Raw genomic sequence first — 18,451 nt, forward strand, 5'->3', positions numbered from 1 at the left:
TTAACTTAAATTAGTTTGTACTAGTATTAGTTCGTAAAGACATGATGGCTTGGCTGTCTGTGTCAGACATCTTCTAAGTGCTCAGCACATTAAAACCACACTGACTGTAGTAAGATCTTATTGACATAACATGGACATAAATGTCAACCCTTTTTATTTTAACCTGTGTCACAGTTTGTATCTCAGTGGACACAAATTTAAAAATTATCCCTGGTTGCTGTTGCTGTGGCCTTAGCCTTTTTCACCCCTTAGAAATGTGTCCCTTGTTGTAGGAAACTTACTTTCAGACAGATAGAAGCAGGGTAGTATTCTGCATACAAATAGCAGTCAATTTAGAATGATTGTCTCTACAATCAGGCGATGCAAAGAACAAAACCAAATTAAATTTTGTATATGCTTTTACTTTGCAACATTTTTATAACACTGGCTCTCTTCTGCAGAGTTTATGTCAGTGGATTATGAGTGTTAAGAAGAACTACAGGAAGAATGTGGCCTATCATAACTGGAGACATGCCTTCAACACAGCCCAGTGCATGTTTGTTGTCCTCAAGTCAGGGCACTTACAGGTAAGTGCAGTCAAAAAATATAGTCATTGATTCCCAGAGCATTCTCATTCCCAATAAGTAACATACTGAGGATTTTCCAAGGCATCTCACAGTAACAGTAATCTTGCTGCAAAGGGCAACCACTTTTTTTCTAAGTAATCCAACATGTTTTATTGACATTTTACATAGTTACAGTTTGTCAGAGCCACTTGCTACTACATTTGAAAGCAAAGTGTACCTTTTTAAAATAAATTTTTAATGTGTAGTAATGCAATGTGACACTAGTCAAATGTCCTCTTGTACAGAACTTGTACTGAGGTAAAGAAAAATGATAGAGAATATTTTAGCAGATGCAAGAACTTTGCTGTTTCAGATAGTTAATAAAGCCGTGAATGGTTGTTTTTAACCCAAACCATTCTTTTTTCTGACCATGCATTAAGTGCTTCTGGTGCTAAAATGTAAAAAGTACCGGTAGTCGTTGCCTGACAAATTCAAATCAAACCTCACCAAACTTAATATGAAATCAAAGTCCAAAACAAAAGTCTAAAACTTAAAATGAAGTAAAATGCTAACACCCCCTCATTCACCTTTTTTCAGTTATTTGTGCGTTTTTGGCTCTTTTTGAGGTGAGGTGAGACATAAAAACCAGCTCTCTTAAAAAGAGCCTAAATTCCAATTAAGAATCCTTGGCAAGGACTCCAGAATACCAATATCAAATAATTTTTGATTCGGGAATAATTCACATTATAAAAACTAGTGATTTTTGTGTGCAAATTTGGCAGCTGGCTGCATAAAAGCTTTTGTGTCATATGCAGAACCAGCTTTGATGTCCACTCCAGGGTGCATGCTGAGCACACACACTGCCAAAAGTGTATTATAACAGCATTGTGTACACAACTGTATTTTTTGGTTTGGTTGTGGAGGCAGTATGTCATCTGTTAACCTGCTGCCATTTTTCCCGCCTTCCTTCCTTGCCTTAATGTACTTATTCATCTCCTAACAGAGCTATATGAGTGATTTGGAGGTGCTGGCTCTAATGATTGCAACACTCTGCCACGACCTGGACCACAGAGGAGTCAATAACTCCTACATACAGAGGTACATCAGAGAGCATGAGTCACAGAGGTGTGTGCATGATCATATATGCATGCGTGGGAGCACACTATTCACCCTCGGTTTCTTCTTCTCCAGGAGTGACCACCCACTGGCCCAGCTCTACTGCCACTCCACCATGGAGCATCACCACTTCGATCAGTGCCTCATGATCCTCAACAGCCATGTAAGCACACTCACTTGCTCACTCACACACGCGCTCATATGTAGGAAGCCTTCTAGTCAGACTATCATTCTTCTCTCTACTCTATCCCTCTACTTGCCACCTGTGTAATTACATAAAACATTAGTACAGAATGGCTTCTTACTTTGTCTAATAAGCAGCAGACAACTTATATTGTGGGCTTTTTACATCCCTTCAGAAAGGCCTTCAGGAATAAAGATGTGGTGTGGTTCAACCATTGCCTCACAATACAATTCTCACACTGCATCCACAAATGCTAATTAAAAATTTCCCAAAATAAACGTAAAATCCATCCATCCATCCATTCGCTTCCGCTTATCCTTTTCAGGGTCGCGGGGGGCGCTGGAGCCTATCCCAGCTGTCATAGGGCGAGAGGCAGGGTACACCCTGGACAGGTCGCCAGTCTGTCGCAGGGCCAACACACAGGGACAGACAACCATTCGCACTCTCATTCATTCGCACATTCACACCTAGTGACAATTTGGATTATCCGATTAACCTATCCCCACAAGCTGCATGTCTTTGGACGGTGGGAGGAAGCCGGAGTACCCGGAAGGAACCGACGCAAACACGGGGAGAACATGCAAACTCCACACAGAAAGATCCCGGCCTGATGGTGGAATTGAACTCAGGACCTTCTTGCTGTACGGCAACAGTGCTAACCACGGTGCCACCGTGCTGTCCTAAACGTAAAATATATAGAAAGAAAAAAGAAAAAAAAATCCAGAAACACATTTTTTGGTGCCAGGAATGTAGACATTTGGATATTTGGTCATGGACACAAACAGCTGGAGACCTGACAGCCGAGTAGTCAGTCCTGTTATCCCGTCGTTAAGTGATGACGCGACGAATCCTACTTCCGGGTCTAAAGTAGTCTGCGTTTAATATGGCTTTTGTGTTGTTAACATGTTTAATGTTATGTATTTTCTTCTATTTAATCTCAAAAAGCTCCTAAAACAGTCAGTGATCACTGTTGACCTCCCTCTGCTTTTATTACCGCTAATCATTTATTTAAGCTCAGTTTTTAAAACCTTAGGATGTAACTACAGCCCAGCCCATGCAGCAGTATATGAATGACTAACCTCGTATTGTGGATGGATTATCTCAGTTGTTCTCCTGACTGAAGTTTGGTCCTTTTACAGCATCCTGCCATGCGATTACATTTGTTCCTGACACTCACGTTAACTTTTATCGAGTGGAAAAAAAGTTAGCTTGTTTATATTATGCTAACATAGCTGTGTCGCTAGCGGTCACGTAGCACATCATTATATACCAGCTAGCCCAACTTCAGTAACCCTACAAATGTCACTGCTGTTTAGTTTTCTGTCTTCATTTATGTTGGAAGTGATAACAGAGCTGTACGTTTTAATTTGTTTCCAAAACCCCGCAGTCAGGACATGGTATATACAGGGAGTGCAGAATTATTAGGCAAATGAGTATTTTGTCCACATCATCCTCTTCATGCATGTTGTCTTACTCCAAGCTGTATAGGCTCGAAAGCCTACTACCAATTAAGCATATTAGGGGATGTGCATCTCTGTAATGAGAAGGGGTGTGGTCTAATGACATCAACACCCTATATCAGGTGTGCATAATTATTAGGCAACGTCCTTTCCTTTGGCAAAATGGGTCAAAAGAAGGACTTGACAGGCTCAGAAAAGTCAAAAATAGTGGGATATCTTGCAGAGGGATGCAGCAGTCTCAAAATTGCAAAGCTTCTGAAGCGTGATCATCGAACAATCAAGCGTTTCATTCAAAATAGTCAACAGGGCCGCAAGAAGCGTGTGGAAAAACCAAGGCGCAAAATAACTGCCCATGAACTGAGAAAAGTCAAGCGTGCAGCTTCCAAGATGCCACTTGCCACCAGTTTGGCCATATTTCAGAGCTGCAACATCACTGGAGTGCCCAAAAGCACAAGGTGTGCAATACTCAGAGACGTGGCCAAGGTAAGAAAGGCTGAAAGACGACCACCACTGAACAAGACGCACAAGCTGAAACGTCAAGACTGGGCCAAGAAATATCTCAAGACTGGTTTTTCTAAGGTTTTGTGGACTGATGAAATGAGAGTGAGTCTTGATGGGCCAAATGGATGGGCCCGTGGCTGGATTGGTAAAGGGCAGAGAGCTCCAGTCCGACTCAGACGCCAGCAAGGTGGAGGTGGAGTACTGGTTTGGGCTGGTATCATCAAAGATGAGCTTGTGGGGCCTTTTCAGGTTGAGGATGGAGTCAAGCTCAACTCCCAGTCCTACTGCCAGTTTCTGGAAGACACCTTCTTCAAGCAGTGGTACAGGAAGAAGTCTGCATCCTTCAAGAAAAACATGATTTTCATGCAGGACAATGCTCCATCACACGCATCCAAGTACTCCACAGCGTGGCTGGCAAGAAAGGGTATAAAAGAAGAAAAACTAATGACATGGCCTCCTTGTTCACCTGATCTGAACCCCATTGAGAACCTGTGGTCCATCATCAAATGTGAGATTTACAAGGAGGGAAAACAGTACACCTCTCTGAACAGTGTCTGGGAGGCTGTGGTTGCTGCTGCACGCAATGTTGATGGTGAACAGATCAAAACACTGACAGAATCCATGGATGGCAGGCTTTTGAGTGTCCTTGCAAAGAAAGGTGGCTATATTGGTCGCTGAGTTGTTTTTGTTTTGTTTTTGAATGTCAGAAATGTATATTTGTGAATGTGGAGATGTTATATTGGTTTCACTGGTAAAAATAAATAATTGAAATGGGTATATATTTGTTTTTTGTTAAGTTGCCTAATAATTATGCACAGTTGTCACGGCTGCTGAGACGAGCCGTGTGGAATTGAAGGGAAAAAGGACCCAAAACACAGGCAGTAGATGATAACGCTGGTGATGATTTATTTACACAGTGGTGAGAAGGCAAAACAGGCAAGAGGGAAGACAAAATTAAAGACCTGAACTGGGAAAGCTAAATGACAAACCTGAGAAGATACAACAAGGGATGAGGGGATGAGGGGATGAGGGGATGAGAGGCAGAGAGGCAGAGAGGCAGAGAGGCAGAGAGGCAGAGAGGCAGAGAGGCGAGCAGGACACCGAGTAACACAGACTGACACGGAGGAACACAGACAAACCGGTAACAGGCAGGAGAACACACAGGGCTTAAATACACACACCAGTAATCAGGGGATGAGAGACAGGAGGGCAACACAGCTGGGAGGAATCTGGGCTGACGGGACAGGGGAAACGTAAACTGATCACACTCACATACGACACGGACCTTCACAATAAAACAGGAAACTTGCCTAATAATTCTGCACTCCCTGTACTTCTAAAGCCCTTGTTAACGTGTACCATCTTCTACTGTATTGTTGTGTTTTATAGCCCATTTAGATAATCAGACATTCATCAACTCCCACAGGCAGCAGAACCAGCATTAACAAAAGAAGCCTACAAATTTGTTCTTTGGTACTAAACGCTAGCTATTCTGCCTACACCTGAATGCCTCCTCTTTTAAACTGCACTGCATACTGATAGATGGAAATACAGACTGTAGCTAGCATCACTAATACAAGAGCAATACTAGGAAGACAGAGGGAGCAAATCTAGATCTTTTTCCACACCCAGATTTTAACCCCAATACTGTTATGTAAAACATGGCTTTAGCTGGCCTTTCACAGCTGCAGCTCATTCTTTATGCAGCAGCTGAGCTCTTGGCAGACTCAGTCCAGAGAATCCATCTCCACCCTCTGGTGTTCCCACATGGCTCCCTGCCAGCAGAAATAATTTCAAACTTTATAATCTACAAGGTTCTGTGTTATGTCCCACAAGATCAGGATGTCCAAAGTCTCCCATTTATGTTCTTTTGTGGAACACTGAAAAAAATTGCCAAAAAGTCACAGAAGAAAATGATAATTTAATAACTACCTCCTGGTAATGCAATAGCATGCTCATAATCCAATAAAAATACTGAGCATATAAAGTAATACATTTTTATGTGTAATGCAATAAGCATAATGTGTGTCTTCACTGAAAAAATTTAGCACAAGGAAACATTCATCTAGGCTCATTTCCTTAACTGGTGAAAGTTCCTAGTGTAAAAACAGGATATTATCTCTAACTGGCTTCCCACCCTCCACCTACAAACCCTGGCCAGGTTTTATGACTTCCTGCCAAAGACTAAAGTCAACTCTTGTGAGTCCTGTGAATTTTGATCTGTGTTTCATGTGAGGCCTGATTTAGATTTCTGGTAGGAAACATTGTAGAGCCTACGATGTAAGCTATGTAAGTGGCCGACGCTATTGCATTTATGGTTGTGAGTGGTGTATTATGTGTTAATTATCAAGTGTTTTACATGCGGTGCTGCCTCATAGAAACAAATAAGATGCTGGGACCTTTGCCACCCTTGTGCCCACTCTTTGTTTCTGAAATAAATTGCTGATATTTGTGAGTCCTTATATTGATGCTATGATTAGTATTCTCATATTGAGGCAATGATTGTTATTCTCTCACTGATAAATTTAAAAATTGTGAAAAAGTACCCAGAAATAGACAGAAGGAATCAACTGAATAGTGTAATCACTATAGTTTCGGGCTGCGTTGATCCAATGCGTAGTTATCTTTCTTGGGAGTTTTACATTAGGTTGTCCTGTAGGTTATGTACCGATAAGCCCAAAGTAGAGATGTTTGACAATAATGCACAGTGCCACATTTGGTAAATATAGCATAAACATGTCATACCAACTGCCTAGCACAGTGGTGGAAGGGTAATGATTTGAACTTTGCAGTCATTAAATCAGCTTTATTCTAGAGTCAAATATGACGCTAGTTATCTGACAGCTAAAGATTGGGCAAAACTCGGGCATGCAAGCGAACAGTGATCCCAGCACACCAGCAAATATACAACAAAAGGGTTAGAAATAAAAGAATTAAGGTGTTGCAGTAGCTCAAAATCGAGACCTCAACCTGATTGAAATGCTGTGGTGACACCTTAAGAAACCTACTGTATATGTAATCAAATACCCACAAACCTCAATGAACTGAGGCAATGTTGTAAAGAAGACTGGGGGAAAATTCCTCCACAACTATGTGACAGACAGATAAAGTCATAATCTTTAACTTATTGCTATAGGTGGTTTTACAGGCTATTGAATCTTGAGGTATATTTATCTTATCAGAGAACTGAATATATATTTCAGTTTTACATGACTGTTTCACCCTGAATGTGTAGAGAACAATAGGAGATAGCATTATCCTAACAAACTCCATATCCTGAAAAATCTCAAAGTGTAAACTCCCCTCGCTCAGGGTTAAGTCAGACACTGGGATGAAGACATAGATACCAAATCAAAATCTTAAATGGGGTTCTTTATCTTGCTCAAGAATACTTTGGCATGCAGAGTGTCACAATCTGGTTGTAGGAATTCAGGCGCAGAGCGGTTAGACGTCTCCAAAAAACAGTTTATTTACAGCACCAGTGCACAGTATATACAGTGAAGGGAATCCAAAACTCCAGGGAATCACAGGGTAGCTCTCTCACACTCGCTCACGTCTTCTTGCCCGCACTCACACATGTTCACACGGCAGGGAGGTCAAAGGTCCGGGGAGAAAGGTCTGAAGCAGAAGAGAAGGGAAGTCACAAACTAATCACGAATCTCAAATTACTAAGCACAAGTCTACAGGAGCTGCGAGAAACACTAACGTCAGTAGTACAATCATCCAGCGACGAGAGGATCTGTGTTCCAGCCTCAAATAGTGCTCCTGGTGATGACAGGTGATTGTTGTCAGGTGTGTGGGCCAAGGGCGGGAGCCCACAGTGAGCTCAGCCCAGGCAGAGAGGGAGAGAGAGAGAGAGAGAGAGAGAGAGAACCAAAACAGCACATGTAGCCTTGTGGGGCCAGCCGGGCAGGCACGGAGACCATGGATCAAACCACCAACCTTCTAATTGGTGGAAGACCTGTTCAACCTCCTTAGCAACAGCTTTCCTTATTGAGATACCTAGATGTTCCACAAACTTTTGCCCATGCTCATAGCGTAATTCAGTGAAGCTCAGACACATATACATTTACCATTTCACTGCTGCACCTGTTGGGAGGAAAATCATTTTAAAGTTCTTGCAATGAACTTTGTTTATTATGCGAGAATCACTGCACAGTACTACAGAGTACTACAGTTTTTTAATATTTTAAAAATCTTTTTGGAAATCAAATGTGCAGCAGGTGCTAACTTGCCTGAGAATATTACAAATGGGACTGTGTATTACTGCGGCTAACTATTTATTAGCTGTAGAACTGCAGCTTCACTACTTTCAGTCTTTTCTCAGAAAATTGCATTGAACACAGTATCATTTAGTTTTAATAATTACGTAGAGAATCAGACAGAATCAGACAGCTAACCCTACCCTGACCTTTAACAAAAGATTTACACTGTAGACCCAGTTGCTTGATAGTGGATAGCTATTTTAATGCCATTGCCCTCTTCTGCTGAATATCCCCATTTTATTTATTACGCGTATTATTCCGGTCATTTTTGAGCTGCTAGCCTACCACATATCTTTCAAATGGTCCAATAAAATGCAGAGAAGTACACCCTGCTCTGATTTCTATGGCCTCAAAGCAAACTCTAAATGCACTCCCAACTTCACAAACACCACTTAAGGCCACTGCTGCTGCACACATAAACACAGATGGAGGGATACAGACACCTTATCATATGTAGTGTGATAAGCCGTAATGCAAGTAATCACTAAACAGTGCTCAGCATTGAAGGGACATGTAATGATGTGTCAACATTTGCATATAAACACTCTGTTTATAGTTTTTGTGCAATCATTGCAATTGCCACAGTAAAACCTTAGTAGTGAAACCTGCAGTTAGCTCTGTTGCTACCTTACTGCGAGGACATGAAAATTAAACTCCCATCCAGCAACTCAGTATGAGTATAACTCATGATATAGCATGCAGAGCTTTTCCTGCACTTACACTGTTTTCTCTCTGTCCCTCTCTCTCCAGGGAAACCAGATCCTGAGCGGCCTTTCTCTGGACGAGTACAAGGCCACTCTGAAGATGATTGAAAGGGCTATTCTGGCCACCGACCTCGCCCTGTACATGAAGTAAGTACTAAACATCAAGCCTCAATGGAGACTGAATGAGAGGAAAAGAACGGAAGAAGAAAAGCAGTATTTTAAAGGTTTTTAATCAGTGCAAAATTGAGTACAATTGAGATTACACTCACCTTGTGACTGTTAAAGCCTTCATTACTTAAGTTCTACTCACTCCTTATAGTAATTCTGTAGGTCTAGATACAAGTTTAGTGTTTAAAAGTTGTGTCTTTCTTCTGGTGAGTGTGCATTTGTGTGTGGGTGTGGTGGTGTGGGTGGGTGGATGGAAAGGGGGTATTTTCTTTCTTTGTAATATAATTGGCTTAGAACTCATGTATGTCTACAGCCCCAGAGCAGCTAAAAGTTAAAATGAAAATAAAATACAGACTGTATAAGTACTCAAGCAATTTACCTGCCAAGTACGTTTGAACTGGTGGGATTTTAAGGGTGGCTTCACAGAAAATTTATAGTTTTTCAGTCTTCACAGTTTTGGTTGTTATACCCAGTCTTCTGAAAAGAGGGGTGACAATTTTTTACTACATCTTAATGCATTCATGTTTTTTCTTAACTCCCTCCTACTACCTCAGTGACTTCAGCTCTTATCTTAGCCCACTTTTAGTCTAGACAGTGGGTGGTTTGGGGGCTAAGTGGGTTATATATGAGGATAATTACCTGCTGTGACATTGTTCATGTGGGTGTGTGCTGTCAGGAGGCGAGGGGAGTTCTTTGAGCTGACCAAGAACAACCAGTTTGTTTGGGAGGATGAACACCACAGAGACCTGCTGAGGTGAGTATAGAGTCTCAGATGCCTGCATTAACATTTACATCAACATAAGATAAATGTTCGTGAGGGACAGGCCACCTGCTGTGCAAAGTCTGAAAAGTAAAAAAGCATCATGACAGCGTGATGATTAACACTTCTATTGATCAACATATAGTTGTAAAAGTTATGTGTTGAAACCATTTCTTCAAGAAAAATGGTTTAGCCATCAATGCAGGCATTCTTTGCATTATAGGTTGCCAGATATGGGTTAAGACCAAAGTTTTAGGTTTTGCTATACAAACCTTATATTCAAACCTGGCAATACCATGGTAACAAGTCCAGAGTTTCTCCTGCTATGAGAAACTAGTGTGTCTGTGGAAATTTAATGTCTGTAACTTTGTCACCCCCTTCAGGTCAATGCTGATGACCGCATGTGACATCTCTGCCATCACTAAGCCCTGGCCAGTACAAAAAAGGGTAAAAAACAAACAAACAAACAAACAGAAAACCCCGCAACCTTTACCTGTCTGTATGTTGGTACGCTGCTTTTCTGTGTATTTATGTTTTTACTGTGGTATACACACACATCCCCTCATTTCTGTTTTCTATAGTTATATAGTGTTTCTATGAGATATAAAAAAAAAACAGCTGAAACTACTCACTTTACATATAAAGGGAAAATGGCAATGAGTAAAATATTAAAATGTATTTAAAAAATATAAAAATGTATCAAAAACTCAAAATGAAGCAAACAAACCAAATTTTAAAAATAGATTATAACTGCTAGTTAATTTGTTTAATGTAATTTAAAATCTTAGTTAAATTGATGATACAAAAATAAATAAGTTCCTTAGTATCAAGACAGTTAACACTTCTGCTTTGCAGAAGATGAGAGAAACTCAGGGAAAGAGAGTTAACTTCAACTCTGTGTCAGTTACTGGGGTAACAGAGTCTGAACTAAGTTTTTGTCTCTGACTCCTCCCCTTCTGAGCTGGCTGTGTGACATCCTGATTCATTCATTCATTCATTAGATTACAGTTTTTTCTGATTGCTTAAGCACATTTTTTGTAACTATTGGCTAATTTTGCAAAACTCTTCACACAAATAAGAAAACCTGTCACCCAATAATCAAAACATTGTAGTTCTCTTGCAAAAACAAACACAGCTAGATTAACTCTTCACACCTTCGTAAAAATGGTGTTTCCGTATCGAACAGTACACACAAGCCATCATCTACTAAGCACACAATGCGCCAACTGCACACTGATGGTATGAATACAAAACACATCTGGCGTTTGCCTTCCCTGTGCACAAGGTAGGCTATGTCAGTTTGAGCTCATACTTCTGTCATAGATCCATAAGCATGGAGGGATCCAAACTTCAAGTACTGGTGTTTAGTCAAACACATCAAAACAAACACAAGTGTTTATTTCCAAGTATAGGATTATTTGCAATCGCCATAATGACTATATGGGTTACGTGGTCTGCAGTGAACATGCTTCCTCTGCCCCCTCCTCGTCTTCCTCTTGCTCCTCCTTGTCCTTGTCGTCCTCTTCATCCTACTTCTTCACCTCCACGTCCTCTTCCTCGGCCTCCTCTACTTCTCACTCTTTCTGCTCCCACCATTGTACTCCGCACACACAGCTTACCTGTATTATAGTGCTTAGGCTGATTGCAAAGTGAACGAATTATCTAAGAAAGTTTTCACATGTGAAAGTGTGCCAGACAGTTGGCAAATTAGTGTTAATGATAGCCATACATGTGTATACTTTTGCTAGGAGTGTGTTGGAAATTTGGAAATTGAGTGTTGTGCAGTGAATTGTGCCTACAGTCTTGCAAAGTGTGTGTTACAAAATTGCAAACTGAGTGCAAAGCAGTTTTTGTGCTTTTAGTTTTGCAAACTCAGTGAGTGGTTTTGCTATAAGTCTGAATAGTTTTAGAGATTGTGCTAAAGGATTCACAGTTAGTGTTTAGGCATTCGGTAAAAACTGTAATAATAACTAATGATTAAATGAAATGAAATCTAAAAAGGTGAGTAAAGAAGAAACAGGAAGTACATCACGAGAAACTCCCAGCAGCCTAGACCTATTGAAGTGTAACTAACTGAGGATTCAGGGTCACCTGATCCATACTTAACTATGAGCTTTATCAAAAAGAAAAGTTTCAAGTTTTATCTTAAATGTAGAAATCCAGGCCTGGAAGCTGAAAGCTTTATATCAGTATAAATGGTTAAACTGGGCAACATTAAAGCAGAGTTTTTCTCTAAATCTCATGGAGCACTTTCATTCAGTAAGTACAATTCTGTCAAAGGATGGAAGGAACACATTTCTTACATTTTTACTGATTAATTATTGGAACAAGAAAATAATCAGACTCATAAAAGCTGATTCGAGGGTGGATCTTCAGGTTTTATCTTCAGTTTCTGTCACCTGCATTTTGTCTCAATTGAATCATTACATTTAACAAATCAAACATAAAGAAACAGAATTCCAGCTTCATCTTATGAAAATTCAAGTTGGGTAAATGATAACAGCAGACACCATAAAAAAAAATAATTATATTATATTATATTATATTATATTATATTATATTATATTATATAACAAGCTTCCTGGAATAGAGCCCTGCTGACTGTGACCTGAGGTGCAACGTGCCTTAAAATGTATTCTTTGTTATTCATATCTGATCCTACAATTTCTTACTCTAATTACCTTTCAGAGCTCCTCCTTGTTTTCTCTTTTTTTCTTAATCACTGACCTACTACACACACACACGCACGTGAGCGTGCACTATATTCAATGCTGTAGTGTGCCTGCTGTCCCCCAGTGACCTTCATTAGTCTGTGTCTTGTTAGGAAACTCAGGCCCAGAGGAATTGTTATACAGATAAACATTCTGTGTGTGTGTATGAGAGTGCTGATAAATGAGAGCTTGTTAATAAAAACAGCTGGGCCCTGTCCTCAGATGACAACTCTAAAAAAAAACATTCAGGGCAGCAAACAAGTACATACGTTCCCTGGCTTACACACACTCTGGCAAATCACCTGCTCCTCATTAACAGATTGCGCTAAACCCATACCCCTCCTTCCCTGGTCTGTTTTACTTTCACAGCCTCCATCCATAGACTTTATATAAAGATTAACATATTCACTGTGACGTCACCCAATGGTTTTGGATTCTGGACTGATTCTAATGGTGTTTTCCTAGCATTTAGGCTGATCTGCCATATTGTTTTTGTTTTTTAGACTAGCTCTAAATCTGAAACTTCCAGTCATACTTTTTTCAGTCAGGTAAAGTCATTATAATCATTTAAGGTTATCACTGAGACTTAACAACATAAAATATCATAACGAAAAAGTTGTATTTAAAAAATGCAGTAAAGTCACCACGATTTACAAATATAGCATTCTTTAATATCATGCCATGTTTTTTACTTAAGAAATACATTCTGGTTGGTTTCCACTTTTGATTTTGAAGACCTTAAATAAGTGTCAGTGTTGATGGTATATTTGCACATAAACCACTACATTGGACACTGATGTGTCACTCCATACTCTGCCACACACTCCAAAAGTGATGTTGTTCACCTAAGTGGACAAGTAAAAAACTATTTAAAAAGTACCTGTTTAAAAAAATGTATTTCAAAAATCTTTTTTTCATGCCTAAGCAAAAATACTTTAACAATAAAGTATAATCCTGATTGAGGTTGTCGTGATTCATGCATGAAAGGGTTAAAGAAATGATATGAGTTTGTGAAAGTAACCTCCATAAGCACTGCTAAAATATTTTCATAGATCATGGAGGAAGTAAAGGCAAAGCTTCTTAGTCTCAACAATTAACAACTGCATCATAGTACTTACGTTCCTTGCAGCACCACCGACTCAATCAAGAGCTGAAGACGGCTTCAGCAACACGTTCACACAGAGTGATGTTGATTGATCTTCTTTATCTCTTTGTTAAAAACTTGAGAACACTAACTTTGTGTGGCGCTTTTGGGAGAGCTCTTGCTATTCACTTGTTTCATTTTCCTTCTTCCTTCCAGCTGTCACACAGGCTGTCAGTCTGTCTGGGTCATTCCCAGTCATTTCCTCAAGATTAATGTTCTAACGATGCTGCCTCCAGCAGCAGTATAAGCATTTTGTTATTTCCATGTAGGAGACCTCTTTCTTATTACTCAAACTGCCACAATATGCCACAAAGTTTCCAAGGTTGCAATGACACTATGACTTGCATAGTATACAATTCACCCAACTTAGTCTTCTGTCCAACAATAAATGAGGATTTAAAATTGATGCTTTCAGAGCAAATTATAAATGGATTGATTCTTATAGACCTGTATATATACATATATATATATATATATATATATATATATATATATATATATATATATATATATATATATATATATATATAAGCGCTATATAAATACAGTATTCAAAAACGGTCATTCATCCCTTCACACAAGCACTTTTTCTTTACTTTCTATTTAATTCATACACATTTACACTCCAATGAACATATCAGAGAGCAGCTTTGCATTCGCTATTTTGCCTAAGGATACTTTGGCTCACAGACTAGAGCAGCTAGGGATCCAATCACCAACGTTCCAATTAGTAGATGCCCTGCTCTAACTCCTGAGCTACAGCCACCCCATCGTAAAAGCTTACTTTGCTTCTATCTTTGGTTTTACATTTAGTGTTATAAAATTTGCCTTTTAAGAACTAAAAGCTCATAAAATGTTTCAATGTTTCTGCATTTGGTTTCTGATGCAGATAGCAGAGCTGGTGGCCACTGAGTTTTTCGAGCAGGGGGATAAGGAGAGGCAAGAGCTGAACATTGAACCAATTGTAAGTAATTTCAGGGTTCATTTGAATGATATTGGATAAATCCTTCTCAACAGTGCAACATTTGCCATCGAGTGCCCGGGAATCTGTTCTGAATCCTCTGGTATTTCATCCTACTGCATTTAAATATATTCCCTTTCAAATCATGAAGTATCACAACACATTTTCAAGAACTGTGCTGATGTTACAGCCATGTGAAAAGAATGTTTTCTTAGGACTTTATGCAGTCTGTATTGGAAGATCTTTGTCCTACAGTATAAAGTGCCCTGGGATCACTGTTATTGTTATTTGACACTATTTAAACAAACATTTGCATTTACAGTCATGATTAGTTAATCAATTGCATTTGATAAGCAGCACCTGGCCTCTACTCACTCTTTTAATTACCTTTTTAATTCCTATTGAAGCAGTGGGAGGGTACTCATTCTTCACAGACGGTGCATTTATGTGACAAATTTCTTTTTTACATGACTATAAATACCTGTGTCTTATCTTGTCTCAGTTATTTTGTTTGTAAAATGATGTTGGACACACATTATAAATTTAACTAATTGTCATATTTTGTGGTAATCTCTCTCTCCCTCGCTCTATATATATTCTCTCTATATGTAAGATATAGAGAGAGTGAGAGATAGCTATATATAGCAATATATATATGTATGTATGTGTATGTGTACACACACACACATATATATATATATATATATATATATATATACACATTTTCTCATAGATTTGTCTGTTTTGGGGATAAACAGTTAACTTATATAAAGTTTACATCTCATTTTTTCAATCCTTTCACAGGACCTGATGAATCGTGAGAAAAGGGATAAGATACCAAGCATGCAGGTGTCCTTCATTGATGCCATTTGCATTCAGTTGTATGAGGTAATTCAGCCCTTGCTATTTTTGCTGACCAGTGTAGCTGATGAATAGCAATTCTTCCTGCATTCAGTTCTGCCTCTGATTTCCCATGCTGAATTGTCTTTATCACTGTCACAGACCTTGGCTGGCTTATCGGAGTATTGCTCCCCGTTGTTGGAAGGATGTCAGAAAAACCGGCAGCAGTGGAAGTGTTTAGCCGAGGAGTGTGAGAAGGGGCTTGTCAACGGCTTGGTGTGATCCAAACACCAGTTTGGTTTTCATCCAACTCAGATTTCCAGAGTTCTACATTTTCAACCTAGTCTCATTAAAATTATCTAATAGCGTATTGTGTGGACTGACAGTGAGGTAGAAAAGTAATTTTCCTATCATGAAATAAAACACTAGCTATGGTCTGATAATAGAAGAGGTCACCTGCCTTGAGCAGTCTTAATACTTTAAGACTTAATCTATTACGGTTGAGGTGCCGCAGTCAGGTTTCACAGTTTGTCTTTCTTTTCCTTGTTGTAATCTGGAGTTTACTCACCCGGCAAAGCGTTTGCTCAGATATAGGAAAATTACAAACGATCATGCATAGCCATGCCAATGAGTACAAGTTAAAAAATAAAGTAAGATAGAAAAACAACTGTAAAAACATCTACAAGTCAGTGAGTTGACTTGTTGGTAATCTGCATAGACTTGTCAGCACTTTTCCTGTCTCCCGGAGTATCAGTAATTCTTGTGAGTACTTCTCACAACAGATAAAAATAGATAAACTATGAAATAACATCAAAGTTGTACCTTTCCACCCCCACTATCAAACATTCGTTAAAAAGTTGTATGCTAGTTTTACAGCTAAGCCCTACCATGAACAGAAAGGAATGAAATGTGTCCATAACAAGAAATCATGGTCATTTTATCCTGTCACCACCATTTTTTCTCACTCACCAGAGATAATAACAAAGTCAGCACTAAGCTATATTTATTACCATAGACATTGTTATTTTTGCATAGAGTGGCTTTCATATTGATGGTCTCACCTACACTATCTGTGAAAGGTAGTGAACTTTAGGGAACACTGAATGGTTAAGCTGCATACACTGGAAGCTCTACATATTTCCTTCCAGTTCATATGTATTCTTTATTCCTATTGGCAGTTGCTTCGGTTAAAAAAAAAAAAAAAAACTTCCCTTAGCAAATAGGAAATGGTAAACGGACTGATTCTTATTTAGCACTTTTCTACTCTGCCTGAACATTCAAAGAATTTGCCTGTGGTTATTTCATCTGTAATCACTTGAAGTTGTGGGATGTGATTCACTTTGAATGGTCTGTATTCAGTATGTCGCTTCCAGTGTTCATGGAGCTTTAGCACCATTAGCACCATTCTAGTGGGATGAAAACAATGCAACTACTATATACTTAGTAGTATACTAGTGTCACAATAATCTTATAGACTTGTTATATGTCTTCACGGCACACACACACACACGACGTGGGTTTGAGTCTTTCGTACATTTTATTCACTGTCTTAACTATTGCATATTTATTTTTGTTTTATATATTTATTAGAGTCTATATTGTAAGGTCATTCTTTTGTCAAAGCACACAATTATCTAGAAAATGTTTTCATATGTGGAAAAAAAATCCCGTCTTTTTTTTTAGGCCCTTTCTTAGGAACAACTGCTTCTTCTGATGACATTTGGAAATGTACTGTATTGTGTTATTTGGAATTTAGATTTTCTATTTTTCCAGCTGTAGGAAGAGCCAAAGATTAGATCTGTGATTTCAAAGGAAAATGGATCTAGATGTTGCCACTGCCTTGTTGCGATAAAGTAGACAATTCAGTTTTACAGAACCACTTATTTTTATTTATCCATGTCCAGTAATGCTGTTTATGCATACCAATTTTACAAACTGAACGACGGAGTAATATCTACAGAATATAAAGTATGATTTACTCACCGAGGGTGGCATCTAGCTCTGATACATTGTGACGGTGTATAATTTCTATTTCTGTAAACCTGATTCTCTGATGGGTAAATGTAAAAATCTGTTCAAACAAGATATTTTCTACAAGGGGGCAAAAAGGATTCTTTAACATTTAGAGCAGTTTCTGTTGCACTACAAAGACTGACTAAACAACAGAATTTGGCAGAAAATTTCAGTGTGTAACCCAGAATGTATCCAGGAGCAACTTTTTCATTAGATAAGATATTAAGTGTTTCAGCGTTTTGATGTGTTTGGGTTCACTGCTGTCCACCCTTTAGAGGCAGAGGTTTTCAGTCTGTAGTCAGAGGCGAGGTGTCATCACCAACACATTTAAAAGAACAATCTGGTACCTTTGGACCTTGTGAAATGCAGGTTTTTGCTGATCCTGCAAGAAGGAACAATTACTCCTCAATAAAAGTGATTTCAGCATGTCCACACTAGGAATAAATAGAAAATGCAACATTACTATGACATTTTTCTCTACACCTAGAATGTTTAATATCTAGTTTTGAAGGATGCTACTGTTACCCTTCAGAACTTTTTTTTTTATGCAGAAAAGAAAAAGTTCTGAAATGTTTTGGTAAATGAAACTGCTGAATCAGCAGAACTGGTAAAACAGTTAATTGTCCAGCCAATAAACTGTTGATGAGGAGTCACATAGGTGCATTTAATGAACAGCTTACTAATGGACATGACAGACTCATTTAAACTCAAGCACTTTTGTAGATGTACATGCTCAGAAAGTTAATTTGTGTCCGTGGTTGTCATTTGTACATTGAATAAGTCTCCAGGACTATTTTACTTGTGCCTCTGTGCTCTCTGGAGGAAAAAAAAAAAAAAACCCTCACTGCTTGGTTGTCAGTTTTTTCTTTTGCATGTATATGAGAGGGCATTACACGACAGATGGATGGATTTTTTTAGGTAAGAGAATTGTGGGTTTTCTTTTGCAAAATGTAATATGCTGATACGGTACTATGATGGTGTTACACATCTGCAACTGTCGACACCTTTCAACACTGTGAGCGAAGTGAATAGTATGTCCCATTAAATAATACTTATTTACTATGTCTCCTGTGTGCTGT

At 38.9% G+C, this 18,451-nt stretch overlaps 1 protein-coding gene across 1 annotated transcript; it reads left to right on the forward strand.

Moving 5' to 3' along the window:
• Positions 1–440: 440 nt before the first annotated feature.
• LOC112431148 (cGMP-specific 3',5'-cyclic phosphodiesterase) lies at positions 441–18,436 on the forward strand (the record flags this gene model as incomplete). The annotated part of the gene is given in 9 exon segments (XM_076881981.1): positions 441–566; positions 1,549–1,643; positions 1,737–1,824; positions 8,822–8,922; positions 9,620–9,697; positions 10,087–10,150; positions 14,448–14,522; positions 15,324–15,407; positions 15,522–18,436. Coding segments are annotated over 9 exon segments (831 nt in total), but the record flags the coding sequence as incomplete, so codon positions are not given.
• Between the last annotated feature and the right edge of the window lie 15 nt (positions 18,437–18,451).

This window comes from Maylandia zebra, linkage group LG3 (assembly GCF_041146795.1).
Source record: "Maylandia zebra isolate NMK-2024a linkage group LG3, Mzebra_GT3a, whole genome shotgun sequence".
NCBI classification, from domain to species: Eukaryota; Metazoa; Chordata; class Actinopteri; order Cichliformes; family Cichlidae; genus Maylandia; species Maylandia zebra.